This window comes from Bidens hawaiensis, unplaced genomic scaffold (assembly GCF_021521415.1).
Source record: "Bidens hawaiensis isolate Kalapana, Puna unplaced genomic scaffold, B.hawaiensis_p1.1 tig00018162_1, whole genome shotgun sequence".
NCBI classification, from domain to species: domain Eukaryota; kingdom Viridiplantae; phylum Streptophyta; class Magnoliopsida; order Asterales; family Asteraceae; genus Bidens; species Bidens hawaiensis.
This window is the reverse complement of record NW_027492750.1, coordinates 266,161-282,237: the sequence shown is the minus strand read 5'-3', so window position 1 is coordinate 282,237 and position 16,077 is coordinate 266,161. Positions and strand designations below refer to the sequence as shown.

General features: G+C 36.7%; 2 protein-coding genes across 3 annotated transcripts; both read right to left on the bottom strand.

Moving 5' to 3' along the window:
* Positions 1-311: 311 nt before the first annotated feature.
* On the bottom strand, positions 312-1,040 carry LOC143555595 (uncharacterized). Its single transcript, XM_077045117.1, has one exon. The coding sequence runs from the start codon at positions 1,038-1,040 to the stop codon at positions 312-314; it is 729 nt and encodes a 242-aa protein (XP_076901232.1).
* Positions 1,041-7,142: 6,102 nt separating this feature from the next.
* Positions 7,143-14,205, bottom strand: LOC143555582 (mitochondrial pyruvate carrier 1-like). Of its 2 annotated transcripts, XM_077045106.1 has the most exons (4): positions 14,048-14,203; positions 13,915-13,969; positions 13,212-13,347; positions 7,143-7,342 (listed from the first exon to the last, which is right to left on the bottom strand). In XM_077045106.1, exons 1-4 carry the CDS (start codon positions 14,138-14,140, stop codon positions 7,306-7,308), a joined length of 321 nt encoding a protein of 106 aa, XP_076901221.1. In that variant the 5' UTR covers positions 14,141-14,203; the 3' UTR covers positions 7,143-7,305. The 2 variants fall into 2 exon arrangements, with proteins under 2 accessions (XP_076901221.1, XP_076901222.1); XM_077045107.1 differs by lacking the exon at positions 7,143-7,342 and having other exon boundaries at positions 13,208-13,347; positions 14,048-14,205.
* Positions 14,206-16,077: the final 1,872 nt, after the last annotated feature.

The following is a 16,077-nucleotide window of genomic DNA, read 5'->3' as shown; positions in this document are numbered from 1 at the left end:
ACATTTATTTTTCCTACCCCATTAACACACCCTATAAATTTAATTCTAAATCTACATTGTTTTTTATCATATGGCTTACATTCTTCTAACATAGCTTCATACTACTAGGCTTTACTTTGATTGCAAACATTTATACATGCAACCCATTTCATATTTTACAAAGAGTAAACGGTTTCATTTTTTTTAACGATCAACGAACCCTTCAAATAAGCTACTGATTAAATTTACCACATCAAGCTACACTCGTCATTCTATAACGAAAACCCTCACCTAAACCCAACGCCCGTAAACCTTGCCCGAAAGGGTTTCATTTAACGACCCAAACAAAGGGCCGCTTTAACATCCAATCTCCATGTATACCCGCCACCACCCATCCTCCACGCGTCACACGGCACCGTTAGGGTACCTAAAGTCCTCATGCCCATCCGGCACGTGACCACCTTCACATTGCACGTGAACACCGGCGGCCACCCACCCTCTAATTTCCCAACCACCACCACCACCTCATCCCCACCGGCCACCATCTCCTTATACGCTCTATTCGTCCACACCACCCTATCTCCACCGTCCGATACAAACCTCGGACACGTGTCCCTACCCATCTCCGCCCACTCCACCACCACCCCACCGTCCACCGCCGTCGTCTCCATAACCCTCTCCACCGTCACAAATGACACCGTGTCTGGTAGTGTCACGTGACCATCACGTGATAATACCTTCTCTTCTGGTGTCTCTGGCATCAACGACAGCGTCACCACCGCATCTCCGCCGCTGGAAATAACTTTCTCCGATGAAGTCGACGGCCGTGCTTTTCTTTTATTATTATTTCTTTTAACTCTAACATACCTTCTCTTATTACTGCAACTTCTACCAATGTTCTCCACTCTCGGGTCACTGAAACCCGACCCGGAAGCCACCGGTTTGGGTGCAATGGGTCTGAACTTAAGCATCATCCTGTTGACCATCGAAATATCATAAGACCCACAACCACCACCGTATCTCGAGCCATAACCTCTTACGCCAGTGTATCTAGTATTCATTTTGGATTAATTTGTAAGTGTTGCAGTTAGGTTATATATATATATATATATATAATATAGGCATTTTGGATTGTGGGAAAGAGAAGCAACACGTGTGAAGAGTGAGGACACTGGTTGGAAAGTACAGCACACAGAGACAGAGGTGACTAGTGGCCATAAGTCACTATGTGGGTCCAGTTATTGGAAGTAAACCAATGAGTCCGAGGTAAGTGTCGAGTTTTGGAACGGTCGGGTGGGACATGTGGCCTGGTCAGTGAATAATGAGAGTTAGGGTTTCTGATGAAAGCATATTGGAAAGTGGGGTTCTAGTTGTTGCAGAAAACTATATATGCAGTCAGTCGACAAAATTTGACTATATTTCTCATGTAGATAGTAATATAGTATTCATAACACTTCATCTAAACGTTTTGCGATACTTGATATTCCAGTTAGCAATGAGACATTTTATAAAAAATGGTGTGGAAATAAAATGTCTAGTTCTCATTATTTTGACTAACTCTCCCCTCAAATGCCCGGGGTTGTTCCTCTCCCAAAACGATCCAGTACAGAGTCTAACAAGTGTCATAAATAAACCGGTAATTAAAAGAGGGCGGTTTAGGTTGCTTCTAGTATATTGGAATGTAAAACACTAAACTAGTTAACTAGGTACGGCTTTTCACTTATATACTGGTGTAGTGGTGTGCCTATATTTAAAAGTTCATAACACAAGATGCCATGAGTCAATAAAATAAAAATACTCTTTAAATAAAGGGAAAAGATAATGGTATAATGCGATGTGCATAAACGAATGAATATAAGAAAATAAAAGTTACATAAACGTAAGATGAGTCAACACCCGAACAAACTTCTCTTTAAATAGATAATGGTATAATGTGATGTGCATAAACGAATGGAGTCTTTTGAGTTTGTTCTTGACTGCAACACCCGAACAAACTAAATCCGTTAGCGTAGTCTGCGGAATCATGCTCAACATGGACCCCTTTAAATAGATTCCGCGCCTCTTTTTAGACGAACATGTCTATTCTCTTAGGGTTCAACAATCGGAACAGTAGATGCATTGTCAGAGATAGCTCTCGCACCCAACACTAGGCTTGATGGTGTTTTTGATTCATGAAAAACCAAATAAGAAGAAGATGATATTTGAGAGTATTCCTCTCTTAAGCTGTGGAAGATAAAAGAATGCAGACACTGTATGACTTTTTGGTATATGTCAAATGAGTTATGAAGCTCTTATAATCATCAAAAGAGAGCCCAAACATTTCATTTATTAGGATAACTAATCTAGCAATAACTAGAATTAAATTTTTTTAACAATGGTTAGCGTCATCCATCAATGCCCTGTGCTAGCCAAGTCCGTCATGCGTACCGCGCAAGTATCGAGAAATATGTTTCAAGTAGCTTGCACCTTAGTTGTGTTACACATGAACCCACGCCACTCATATATTAGACCACGTGCACAGATTAAATATACAAAGGCGAGTTAGCTTTAAGTTGTTCACCTATGTCTTCAACCAAGAAAATAATATACATGGAGAAAGTTTTGTCATCCCACCAACGTGAGACAAACCTTAATCCATTTCTTCCAAAATTTCTCATATTTAGTTGTGTCAACAATCCATCTTCAAACATCGATAATCATTCATCATAGCTATAGCTATATTTTGGACGTAGTTTAATTCATTAGGATGCTCTCACTAAATAGAACACAAACACAATAATAATTATTAATGTAACTCACATATAAATATAACTAGTATTCAGACCCGCCGCTAGGATGTAGCGTTTTGCTCCGTTGGAGTTTACTTTAGTACAATGTGTGCCATACTTTTTTGACAAATGATGGATAAGCTAATATTTCGTCTGCATGATGTTGTCCTAAGAGCGACCATCTTTAGTCATTTACAAATAGTGGTCGATTACATCATTATATTTTGTCCTGGATAGTGATTTAGAAAATCCTACCAAATGAGTCTGTATTCATCAGATGAAGCAAGCATTCGCCATCTTACGCTCCATTGAATAGGATTGAACAATGAGGGAGTGAAGCTGTCTGCACCAGCTTCCAAGAACACCACTCGTGTCAGAGTAGCAGATACAACAAACAAATACCATGAATTAACATGCAATTTAATATATTTTAGGGTTTAGGGTTACCTGATTAACACCTCAACAAAACCCTAATATATTGTTTTTTCGATCAACTTGCAGCTCTAGCATGAATTTTTATATAGCCTTCGGAATCAACTGTTGGTTTAGGTCTCATCATTAGAATCGAACATGAAATAAATCGAAGTGATAAAGATCAAAATCTGAAGTTAATGGAGAAAGAAGTTGGAACCTCTGATTGGGGGTCGCACTGCGGCAGCAAGAAACACCAAAGTCGTGTTCGCTTCTCCTCCTCCTCCTCCGCCACTCTCTCTGTCCCGATCGATATTATAATCTGACTATTTTAGTATGCTAAAAATGTTATGAATTTGTTATAAATTTTGATACCAATCTAATTTGTCGAACATGATATGCATTAAGGTTTACCTTTCCGGAAGACTTGTGTTTCTTTGATAGTTACAGGGGTCAAGCCGAGCTATGGATAATCTGCAATATAATGTCGAATTTTTTTTAGAAATGGGGTATATATGAGATTCCTAATCACTTGGGGGGCGGCTGACTTTGATTTTTAATCACAAATAGGGTAGTAGTTTTTAATAGTGGCGAATAAGAAATTTGGTATAGGTGTGTAAGAGGGTTGTCAGGTGAGAGAATTTTATTTGTATTTGATAGTGGCGAATAGGTTAATTTCGTTTGATAGTGGCGAGTAAGAGTGAGGTCATATGACCAGGTACCATTAGCACTTAGTATTGGCGAATAACCTTAATATCTCTTGGTATTGGCGAGTAAGAGGCTGGTTGTATTCTACAGATTGTTAATATTTCATAAAATACTTTAAAAATCACATATAACCATTTCTGGGTTAAAAAATATTATTGGATATATGTGTTATATTAACCAAATTTATATTTATATGTGATATATTTAGAAGTTCTTAGCCTAAAAACACAGGACAAAACTCTTCCTCAGTTCCTTGTCCCTAAGAGTTTTGCTCACAAGTATAAATGTATACCAAGTTACTAACCACACTAGCGTCTTTAAGATGAAAGAAATATATAATTAAGAATACTATATCCAATGTACCATACGAACTTTAAAATTCTCCACTAACTAAAACCATTTTGTGGTCTCACACTTAGGTTCTATTTTTGTATAACAATATTAAAAAATAAAATTTTAAAGTATTTTATGAAATATAAATAATCTGTAGAATACAACTAGCCTCTTACTCGCCAATATCAAGAGATGTTAAGGTTATTCGCCAATACTAGGTGCTAATGGTACCTGGTCACATGACCTCACTCTTACTCGCCATTATCAAACGAAATTAACCTTATTCGCCATTATCAAAAGAAATTAACCTTATTCGCCACTATCAAATACAAATAAGTTTCTCTCACCTGACAACTCTCTTACATTCTCTTACACACCTATACCAACTTTCTTATTCGCCACTATTAAAAACTACTACCCCATTTGTGATTAAAAATCAAAGCCAACCCTCCAAGTGATTAGGAATCTCATATAAACCCTATTTCTAAAAAAAATTCTATAATGTCATATATGTCGGGTTACTTTTTTTATATGATGTAAATGAGGTTCAGTTATCATAAACTAATTCAATACACCAACTCCTTGAAGAAATTTAACAAAAGCCCGAATAATAAACAAAAATGTCTTACAAAATCAACAAACTCGAATGCATAAACCAACGAAAACCAAAATCAAATAAATTAAACAAAAGATTTACATACCTATTGCAGGGGAGAATCAATAGTTGATAAAGGAGAATGCTTTTTGGCAGTTAACATAGGTACCCACTGCAGCCCTGCGAAAGATAACATTGAACAAAGTTTCTCGCGAATCTTCTGTTCTCCGGTGTCTAACGACCGTAACACCGCCGCTGGCTTACCCGCAGGAGAAATGACTTTGTTGTGAGGAAAATCTCCATCTTGTGGTTCCGTCACAATCCTCGATCTCTGACTATGAACCACAATCAGTTAGTTCGACCTCAGTCTTCTCGCAAATCAAAACCCTAAAAAGATCCAAATGAGGTTTCAGTAATCCCCATATGAATGGAAATGAATTTACGCACACAAAATTCCCGATAAAACCTCTACAATATAAATCTTGCATAGGATGGGTAGTTTATTCACTTTTTTTTAATGGTCTGTTGTATGGGTGTTCTTCGGGTTTTTCGATTTCAAAATTTTAAATTTAGACCTGAAACCCAACCCAAATCTCTCTCGGTTTTTTCAAGTTTAGGTTATTTGCGTTTGGGTTTCTTATGATTGGGTTAATCGGGTTTCGAGTATCTAAAAAAACAAAAAGAATAAAGAATTAAAAAAAAACTATAACGTTAAAACTAAAAAACATATTATACGCGTTATGTAAATAACCAAATAATAAATTAACATAACCCGATAAAGTAACATATTCTTCGATTACCGTTGTTATTAACCATAAATAGAAAAAAATATAAACAATAAATAGTTGATCAACCATAATATGTGGGATGAAAACATGTGGAATGCATAGAGTGTTCGTATACGGTGTGCATACCTAATAATAATATCATATTTTTTAAACAAATAGTTTATTTGGTTTTCGAGTTGACTCAAAACCTAGAAATCTAACCCAAGAACCAACCCGAATTATTTCGGTTTGAGTTCGGGTTGGTTAGTTTGGGTATGGGTTCGAGTATTCTTGGGCCGGTTTCGGGTAAAAGTAACAGCCCTATTCCTTTGTAAAATAAACTTAGTCTCCAACAATGAGTAAACTTGATTTCTTTAATTGAAAGCTGTAACATAGACGACAATATATACATGTTTACACAAAACTTCTTTCTAGTCGAGCCATCCCCTCACTATCGTGCCCATGGAGCTGTCTCTGAGATTTCGAATGCCCAAAACGAGTATAAAAAATGAGCCTTTATTTTAAAATAAACATGTAACTTTTTGGAATCTTGTTATTAGTTTAGACCGATTAGCTTGTTATTTGGACAGCTAGACTAAGAGCATTCTCATCCCACCCCTATCTTCAAACCAAAAATTACACTAAAACTCACTTTATTTTCTCTCTTCATTTCAATTAAATAATACTTTTTATATCTTTTATCATTACCTTTTCTTTTTCCTTCACTCACAACCACTTTCAAAATATATTAAAAAAATTATAAGGGATGAACAGTAACTTTTCAAATATACAGCAAAATCACCACTTTTTCTAAAATATAAAATTTTTTCACTCACAACACCCTAAATCACTCTCTAAATTATAAAAACACCTCTCACATAATATGAGGGGTTGAATGAGAATGCTCTAACATGTTATTATTGGAATTTTTTTTTATAAAAAGTGGGTTTACAAGCTGATTGTGAGCTTTATTTTAATATTCCGCACCCTTCCGACATCGGGCCCTAGGCGATGGTCAAGGTTTTCATGGTTTCAAAGACGGCCCTGTGTCCAATAAGGTCACGGAACACTAACTTGGTTCTGTAAAAGCTCTAGCAGTTGTGCGACCCATAATTGCATTCGAAGCGATCTCACTTCTCTTTCACGCATGTGATTATGTCCTCAATCATTTAAAGTATTATCGCCATGATTTACACAAATCATTAACCATATGTTAAGCTTTATCTCACTTTTGTCATCGGATGTCATAGAAATTGACTAGGACGATATTTAAACACCCTTTATGGTAAGGGTATATATACTAACTATATACTAGCTTACATATTAACATATGCATTAGCTATGTCCCCACGCTAACCACCCTTAGGATATATGAATTAGTTGTGCTATTCAACCTAGATCTTGAGATCTTTAATCAACTAAGTTAGGTTTCAGGTCATCTTTGACTTTGTCAAGTCACTTAATATAATTTACAATTGAGATAAGCTATTGTGACATGTATTTAACTCCCAAATAAAGGGGTTAAAGAAAAAGCAGATTAAGAAAATGGTTCATTTAACATGTTTGTTTTTTATTAGTTCTGATTTTGATTCAGAAAATATTGCTTTTTATTAAATAAAACACTGAATGGCAATAATGCAGCTGCCAAACCAGCTTAGTTTTTTCAAACCAACAATTACATTGAACTTCAAACAAGTAAACAGAACAAAAGTAAAAATTATCACACAAAAATGAAAGCTTCTGTTCAAGTTGATGCAGACTTGTCTTCATTCTGCAAATACCTTTAGTAAAAACAAACCAAAAAGAAAGATGTAAGTAGAAGTGAGTTGGCCCGTTAGATCCACTAAAACCAAAAAAATAGGCCTGCTATTAGAGGTGTAAACAAGCTGAGCCATCCATGAGATTCTCGAAATCATGAGCCTAGATTGGAGCTCGTTTAATAAACGAGCTCCAGCTCGAGCCAAGAGGTGCGCATTTCTGATACGACATGAACCTAACATGAATTCGAGAGTTTTGATATAGTCTAAACAGGTTCAGGCCAGTTTCGAGTATAACCAGCAAATATGTTTAGCCAAACGCGTCGTGTTCGTGTTAGCCCTGCGTACAGGTTGACCCATTATTTATTTTTTAAATTTTTTAAAAAATGTTTCTTATGTAATAACTTAAACTATTTGGCTATTTCTTATACCAAAATTTAAACGTTTAAAGCAATTGACATAGTTTAAAGATAAATGCTTCAGAAAAATAAACATCACATGTGAACTTAGAATTTTAAAATACTAATATGTGAAAAAAAATCAAATAACATTTTTTCAGGTTGAAAAAGACGTATTTGTGTCAACCCGCGAATAAATGTTCCGTGTTCAAGCTCATGTGTGTGACACGTTTTTTAGGTTAGTGTTGTGTTTGAGTATGGCCTGCCCCCGAGCTTCACATATCAAATCTGACTAGGTACATGAGTCAACAAACTAATTTTTATACCAGAAATATAACTTATACTACAAATATGACTATTTTTTATTATATATATAAAATACATAATTAAATAGTAAATACTAACATGCATAACACTATGATAAAAATAACTAAATAACATATTTGGAAATATACCAAATTATAAGTAACAATTGTTCCACGTGACTTTCTCTCTCTCTACTGATTTGGTACGGATTGTTCAACGGTAACCCCGCCATCACCGGCCGGAGCACCCCTCCACCATCGCCGTTCCCACCACTGCCGGCCGGCAACTCCACCACACCATTAAAACTGGTAAGCTTCTTTCATAACCACCTCTCCATCTCTATCTCACCGCATCCTCCTACTTCCCTCTCTACAAAAATCCTACTTGCCACCCCCAATCGCCGGCCGGCGGAAACTACCAAACCCCCCTCAATCCGCTTTCCCCTACGAAAGCTTTTCAGTTCCGCCGGTCCCGCTAAAGGAAACATTTCATAAAAAGTACAATCGCCGGAACCACTTTCTTTCCGGCTCAGCTGAAACACACGAACCACAACCTTCCCCCCCCCCCCCTCCCTAGCAGCTGGTCAAGGGGCTGTGTTGCGGGAGTACTTTCAAGTGGAAACAAATATGACCTTTCCCGGCAACCACCGTTTTCCGACAACTACGGCAGCACGCTGTTTCCGACCAACCAGGTGCGTGCTTTCTCTCTGGTTTCACTAATGCTCTAATAATAATTATTATTATAATAATATATTTTACCAATAATAATAACAATTACCCTATTGCTATTATTATTATTATTATTGTTGTTGCTACAGTGATACATATATTTGCGTTGACCATTGGGTGTTTTTTAGCACCATCACGGATTACATCTTGTTGGTCATTGTCATTGTGGGCAGGTGTTGCTCATCACATATCGCTAGTTAGTGTATGATTGTTGTGTGATCTCGTTATTCAACAATTGTTGATTAGTAACCATCGTGTATATTGTGTTGTTCAATGTGTGTTTTACATTAGTTGCCTTATCAAATTATTGACTACTTGTGTGATCTTAAGTTATCTTGTGACTAGTTGCAACCATAGACCTTAGAGGTACAGCCAAGGTAAAAGAAAGGGGGTATAGTTTGCGAATAGCCTCTTGGAATGTAGGTACTCTTAATGGTAAATTGTTAGAGGTAGTAGATGCACTTAAAAGGCGTAGAGTACAGATAGCGTGCCTTCAAGAGACTACGTGGAAGAGGCAAAGAGGAGATGAGCGCAATGGGTATAAGTTATTGTATTCGGGGTCAGATGGAGCAAAAAATGGAGTAGGATTTCTAGTGGCTTTGGGTGGAGGTGATTAGATACAACGATAGAGTTATGGTGTTGAAACTAGTTTTAGGTGAGGAAGTAGTGGCAGTGGTCTGCGCGTACACACCACATGTTGGATTGGGGGACCGGGAGAAGACTGAGTTTTGGGATCGTCTAGACATAGTAGTGAGGGCGATACCTAGAGAAGATAAGATTTTTATAGGAGGTGATTTTAATGGCCACATTGGTGAAGAGAGTGATGGCTTTCAGTCGGTTCATGGAGGTTTTGGCTTTGGGGTTAGAAATGACCCTGGTAGGGATCTCTTAGAATTTTCGGTGGCCCATGACCTGAGCATTTTAAACTCGTTCTTTAGGAAGAGAGACTCTCATATGATAACTTTCAGTAGCGGGGGACATCACACGCAAATCGACTACCTCTTAACAAGACGAGAAGGTCGAAGATGGTAGCAGGACTGCAAGGTTATACCACGGGAGACGGCAGCGGCTCAACACCATTTACTGGTGGCAGATATAACTTTCAGACAAAAACTAATTATAGGGGGGAGGAAATGTCTACCTAGGATCCGATGGGGGAATTTAAAGGGCGTAAAAATTGGAGAGTTCAAAGATAAGATCGTTTCAGTAACGTCAACTCAACTAGGGGATGACGCAAACCAGATGTGGGAAGCTATGGCGACTACTATTACTCAAGTGGCGAAAGAGACCCTAGGGGTTACGACTGGCAGGTCAAGCGGGCATAAGGAGTCCTGGTGGTGGAGTGATGAGGTGCAGACCAAAATAAGGGATAAGCAAGAGAGTTTTAGGGATCTCCTAAAGGGCACGGACGAGGAAGAGAGACTACGGTTGAGGGAGGGATACGAAAAGGCCAAGAGGGAGGCAAAGAAGGCGGTGACGGAAGCAAAGAACACGGCCTATAAGCGAATGTATGAAAGTTTAGAAACAAAGGAGGGGGAACATGCTATGTTTAAGATTGCCAAAGCCAGGGAGCGGAGGCGACATGACCTAGGAACAGTGAAGTTTATAAAAGGAGAGAATGGACGAATTTTATACAAGGATGTTGACATTAAGTTGAGATGGCAAACATATTTCCACAATCTGTTCAATGGGGAGAGAACTTACCAACAACAAAACATCAATAACACTACTCAAAGGAGACAACGAAATAATTGTTACTGCCGAAATATCACACATGGTTAAGTGAGGACAGCTCTTAGGTAGGAAGATGGGAAGGGCTGAGACAGTGGGTATAGACAATGTACCAATTGAGGTGTGGAAATGTTTGGGAGATGAAGGAGTTCAATGGCTAACTACTCTGTTCAACCTTATCTTCAAATCGGGAGAAATGCCAGATCAGTGAAGTAGTTTCATAGTGCCAGTATACAAGAACAAAGGAGACGCCCAATGTTGTGGGAATTATAAAGGGATTAAGTTACTAAGTCATACTATGAAATTATGGGAAAGAGTAATCGAGACAAGAATTAGAAGAGAAACCCAAGTTACGGTAAACCAATTTGGTTTCATGCCAGGGAGATCAACCACGGAAGCAATTCACATCTTAAGGAGATTGATGGAAAAGTATAGGGAGAAGAAGCGGGATCTACATATGGTCTTCATTGATCTTGAAAAGGCATATGATAATGTACCACGTAGACTGATCTGGGATAGTCTAGAGAGCAGAGGGGTTCCTGGGAGGTACATAGACATAATTAGAGATATGTATGATCAGACAAAGACTACTGTTAGGGCGCCAGTAGGGGATACTGATTTCTTCCCCGTGGAAGTAGGACTCCACCAAGGGTCAGCCTTGAGCCCTTTTCTTTTTGCAATCGTCATGGATGAGTTGTCAAAGTCGATTCAAGGGACGGTCCCGTGGTGTATGCTTTTTGCAGATGATATTGTGTTAGTTGCTGAAACTAAACATAGCCTCAATGTGAGGTTAGAAGAATGACGTGCAGCTCTAGAGGACAAAGGACTAAGAATTAGTCGCTCGAAGACCGAGTATCTACATTGTGATTTCAGTGGGGCTGGAGACGACAGGGACTCTCAGATCACCATCGGAGGTCAAGTGGTTCCACAAGCTACTAAGTTCAAATATCTAGGATCCTATGTACAAAGAAATGGGGAGATAGATAGTGACGTAACACACCGCATTCAGGCGGGTTGGTGTAGGTGGAGAGCAGCTACCGGGGTTTTGTGTGATAGGAGGTTCCCAACTAAATTAAAAGGGAAATTTTATAGGATTGCTATTAGGCCTGCTTTGTTATATGGAACAGATTGTTGGGCCATCAAGAAAACACAAGCACGTAAGATGGAGGTTGCGGAGATGAGGATGCTGAGGTGGATGTGTGGGCACACAAGGTTGGACCGAATAAGAAATGAGGTTTTTAGGGAACGACTAGGAATTGTTAGTATAGGTGAAAAAATAAAGGAGGGTAGATTAAGATGGTATGGGCATGTGAAGAGAAGACAAGAAACAGCGCCAGTTAGAGTAGTGGAAACCCTCAATGTAGAAGGAAGGAGAAGTAGAGGCAGACCCAAATTGACGTGGGAGGAGCGGATTAGGCAGGATTTGCTAGAGTTACACCTCTCTGAGGACATGGTCCATGATAGGTGTTCATGGAGACGTAGAATTAAGGTTAAGGACTTTTAGAGAAAGTCTTTTTTGTATCTTAGTTCTAGCCTATGGGCTTAGACTCTTCTACATTTTAGGCAGATTTGACTTATATTTGTTCTTGCGTTGGTATGTCTATTTGGACACTATGATTTCATATGTGTTGGTATTTGATTGTGCCACTTTATCACTATAAGTTTTGTTATTGGTACTTGTGTGTTTATATGTTGCATGCTTTGGAGCCGAGGGTCTTTTTGGAAGCAGCCTCTCTATCCTCATGGATAGAGGTAAGGTCTGCCTACATCACACCCTCCCCAGACCCTACCAATAGCTTTTGCTAGTTGTGGGATTTACTGGGTACGGTTGTTGTTGTTGTATACCAAATTATAATTATAAATATATAGAAAACAATTATATATGTATATAGATAAAAACTAAATATTTAACATTGGAATCCTTATTTTCATCCATATAATTTAACTAAAAAACATCTTAATCCATACAATATGTTCATATTTAAAAAAAAAAAAACCCCTTACATCCGATCTCTATTCAATTAAATAATACTAATTTATTCTTTTTATATTATGCTTCCTATTTCTTCCACTAACAGAAAATATATGGAATGACTATATGAAGTGAATAATAATCCATAGATATATGGAATCACTATGCGATCCATATATCTATTCCATATTTTAGGGGATCGGATGGAGTGCAAAATTTGATTAAAAAAACCTAAACTAATTCTTAAATTATATGGTTGGAGATAATATAGGGATTCCAATGTGAATGCTCTAACTTGAGCTTTTTTAAATTAAAGGAGCCAGCCTCAAGCAAAAGGGAAGCTCCAGCTCAGCTTGTTTACTCCCTTTGGTTTAGTTCGGTTCAAACTGAGTCAGTTCGAATCAAAACCAAAACCAAACTGTTTTTAATACACTAAAATAGGGATGAGCAAATTCGGTATTGGTACCGATTGGTACCGGTACCGAAATCGGTACTGATTTGGTACCGTCGATACCGAATCGGTACCAAAGTTTTAAGTTTTCGGTACCAGTATTTTCCGAAGTTTACCTTAAATACCGGTACCGAACCGAAATGTTCGGTACCAATAGATACCAAAAATTTGCAATTTTCAGGATCGGTACCTATCTCATCCCTACACTGGAAAGGCATTTTAAAGAGTGCTCAAGCATTTTAATTTCACTATACACAAAAATATTTTAAAAAATACAATAAGTTGTTTTTCATCTTAAGTAGCTTACCCTTGATGTTTTGCCCAACGTGAAAGTTGATACAACTGAACCGTTTCGTTTGAAGCATGGCATCCTAAAAGTAGATAATTACGAGGCTGCACCATCCATGCAAACCTCATGAATAATCCAGAATACACACACATTGCTGCACCAAAAATTTGAGGGTGGTTTGGTAATTAGTTATCTTACTAAATAGGCTTGTCGTGCACGCTGAATAACAGGTTAAAACATGTCACTTTTTTCGAAAAATATTATTTTATGGGTAAGTTGTGTGTCAAATAAGATTAAGAAACTTATATTGTTTCATAGTAACCTAACTTACTTTCAACTCGTTTGACCAAGTTGACCCTTTTTGTTTTCACCTTATTTTAACAACTTTATACCCTTGTAGATAAATAAAAAATCCTAATCTTTAAAACCACATTCATTTAATCTTTACATGCCTGGACTTTTTGGCCAATTAATTTTGTTAATGGCTGATAAGTGTTGTCAAAAATGATTAAGAAAACTTTTCAATAGTAACCCATAATTTTCAATCAAATGATTTAGAATGTTTGATGCATTAGAAATAATACACGCTGGTCTGGTTTCGGTTCATTCAGTCAATTTGACCAACAACTTCAACCTGTTTGACCCTTTGACTTGTTTTCTTTTAAAATTCTTTTGTTTTACACGTTTGACCAAATAAAAATATAATATAAGTCAACTGAACCTGCAGTCATGTTGCCAGATATCATCTCCGGAGGTTTCTGCATGTCCACTAGCCCCTGTCATATTTAACCAATCAAAAAATAATAATAGAAAATTCTGTGATAATACTATTAATGATGTAGTAATGAACGTACTGCAACAACAAATCCCCAGTTGGCTACAGGACCCCAGAAATGAGTAGTTTTAGGCCCGACAGGACTGTTCAAGAATGCTCGAAAAGAAGCCATATACTGTCTTGCTTTTAAAACTTAAAGCAACTCTGAAACAATCAATTTAAAACAAATTATAAATAGTTCATTAGTTCTAATGCATGTGACAAAGCTTTAGATACGAGCATACGGTAACATCAAAAAGATATCGAAAATTGCAAAAATAGAAAAAAAAATGGCCACTAACATGACTAAAAGTCTACAGCTATATGCAACATAATGCAGCAGTTGCTGAAATAAGATGATATGAAATTATGAAAGGTTAAAAGTTTAAACTTTTTCAAGAAGTCTACATAAAAAACAGGCAGGAAAATTAAATAAAATGCATTTGAATATGACCAAAAAGTCGCTGATATAAAAAAACAAAAATGTATACTTAAATATACACATCATTTGCCATTAAAAAAGAGCATAAAAGACACATAGAGTACAACTTAAGTAAATGATCTTTTGTGACTTCTATTCTATTTTATTATTCAAGTAGCAGCGCGCAATTTAACCCTACATTATATTATAGAAACACTGAGTTCCAATCACTTATGATTGAATATGAAAGTAGTTGTTAAAGAATATAAGGTGCCATGTTAAATACTTGACATACAATGAGATTCTTACCATGAGCCACATATGTGATACTAATCACCATATAATAAACTAGTTAAAGCATTCAAAATAAAAACAACATATATACTTCCTTCCTAGTTTCATATATTGAATTAAATCATTCACAGCTTACATATCCTTTTGAACTCTTGACTAGCATCTCCAATTGTAAAAAAAAAAAAATTAAAGTTAATACAATCCTAAAATAGTGCAATTAATTAATTGGATGCAGATTAAACCCTAGCAAAATACTACAGCAGCAGATCATCACCCTGTAAAACAATTTCAAGAGTAAAAACATGAACACAGCCCTAGTCAATGAATCGTATAGGAACAAGTTACAGTCGGAGTAAAATAACAAAAAGGATTGATGATAACGTGCCCTAACTTCCAAATCAATTGATCATCGAATAATTACAATAATACAGGTGAAATATGACCGGAGAATAATAATTATAAATAAATGCTTACCGTCGGCTGCCGACTAAAGTAATGGCAGGGCAGGAAAGCTGGAAGACCACTGACTGGGATTCACAATTTTTCATCCGGCTAAATATATGTAATAAATTTTGTTTCTACAAATACAGTACCTAGACAAGTCAAATACATATGGTCCAGAATAGCATTGACTCTGTGTATACGAGTCATGGAGATTTATCATTGGTCCAGTGGTGTGGGTATACCCAACTAGGTGAGTTAGGGCTCTAAACGAACCGAACGAACACGAATAAGGCCTTTTTCATGTTCATTCGTTAAGAAAATAATGTGTTCATAAACGGTTCATGAACACTTACCGAACGAGATTTTGTGTTTGTGTTCGTTTATTAAGGAAATTAATGTGTTCACGAACACAAATAAAATCAGCAGAGCTTAGATATTGAGACCGATGTATTCATCAATGTAAATAATGAAAACCTGTAAACGAATCGAATGAACGCGAAAAATGGCATGTTCTTGTTCGTTCATTTAACTTTAAAAGAACACAGACACTTAATTGAACAAATATTTATGTTCATGTTTGTTTATTTAAAAAAGAACATTTGTGTTCGTTTGTTTAAAATCTAAACAAACATAACTAAACAAAGATAAACGAGCATACTTGAACAAATGTAAATGAACACAAACAGACATAAAAGAATTTAAATGAAAACACTTAAATGAACACAAATTAACAAATAGAAAACCTTTAAGCAGAAAACCTAGATAATATTTAGTTATTTTCTATTAATACATAAACGAACATAAATAAACATAAACATAAATAAACGAACATAAACGAACGTTCATGAACATAAATGAATGAACGGAACATGTGTTCATGTTCGTTCGTTTATTAAATAAACGAAAATAAA

What these genes read in the sequence shown, in the direction of transcription:
- LOC143555595 (XM_077045117.1), bottom strand. Translation starts at nt 1,040, where the DNA reads ATGAATACTAGATACACTGGCGTAAGAGGTTATGGCTCGAGATACGGT.
- LOC143555582 (XM_077045106.1), bottom strand. Translation starts at nt 14,140, where the DNA reads ATGGCTTCTTTTCGAGCATTCTTGAACAGTCCTGTCGGGCCTAAAACT. An exon ending in ACTGGGGATTTGTTGTTGCA is followed by an intron (nt 13,970 to 14,047) that starts GTACGTTCATTA and finishes TAAATATGACAG; the next exon opens with GGGCTAGTGGACATGCAGAA. An exon ending in ATCTGGCAACATGACTGCAG is followed by an intron (nt 13,348 to 13,914) that starts GTTCAGTTGACT and finishes TTTTTGGTGCAG; the next exon opens with CAATGTGTGTGTATTCTGGA.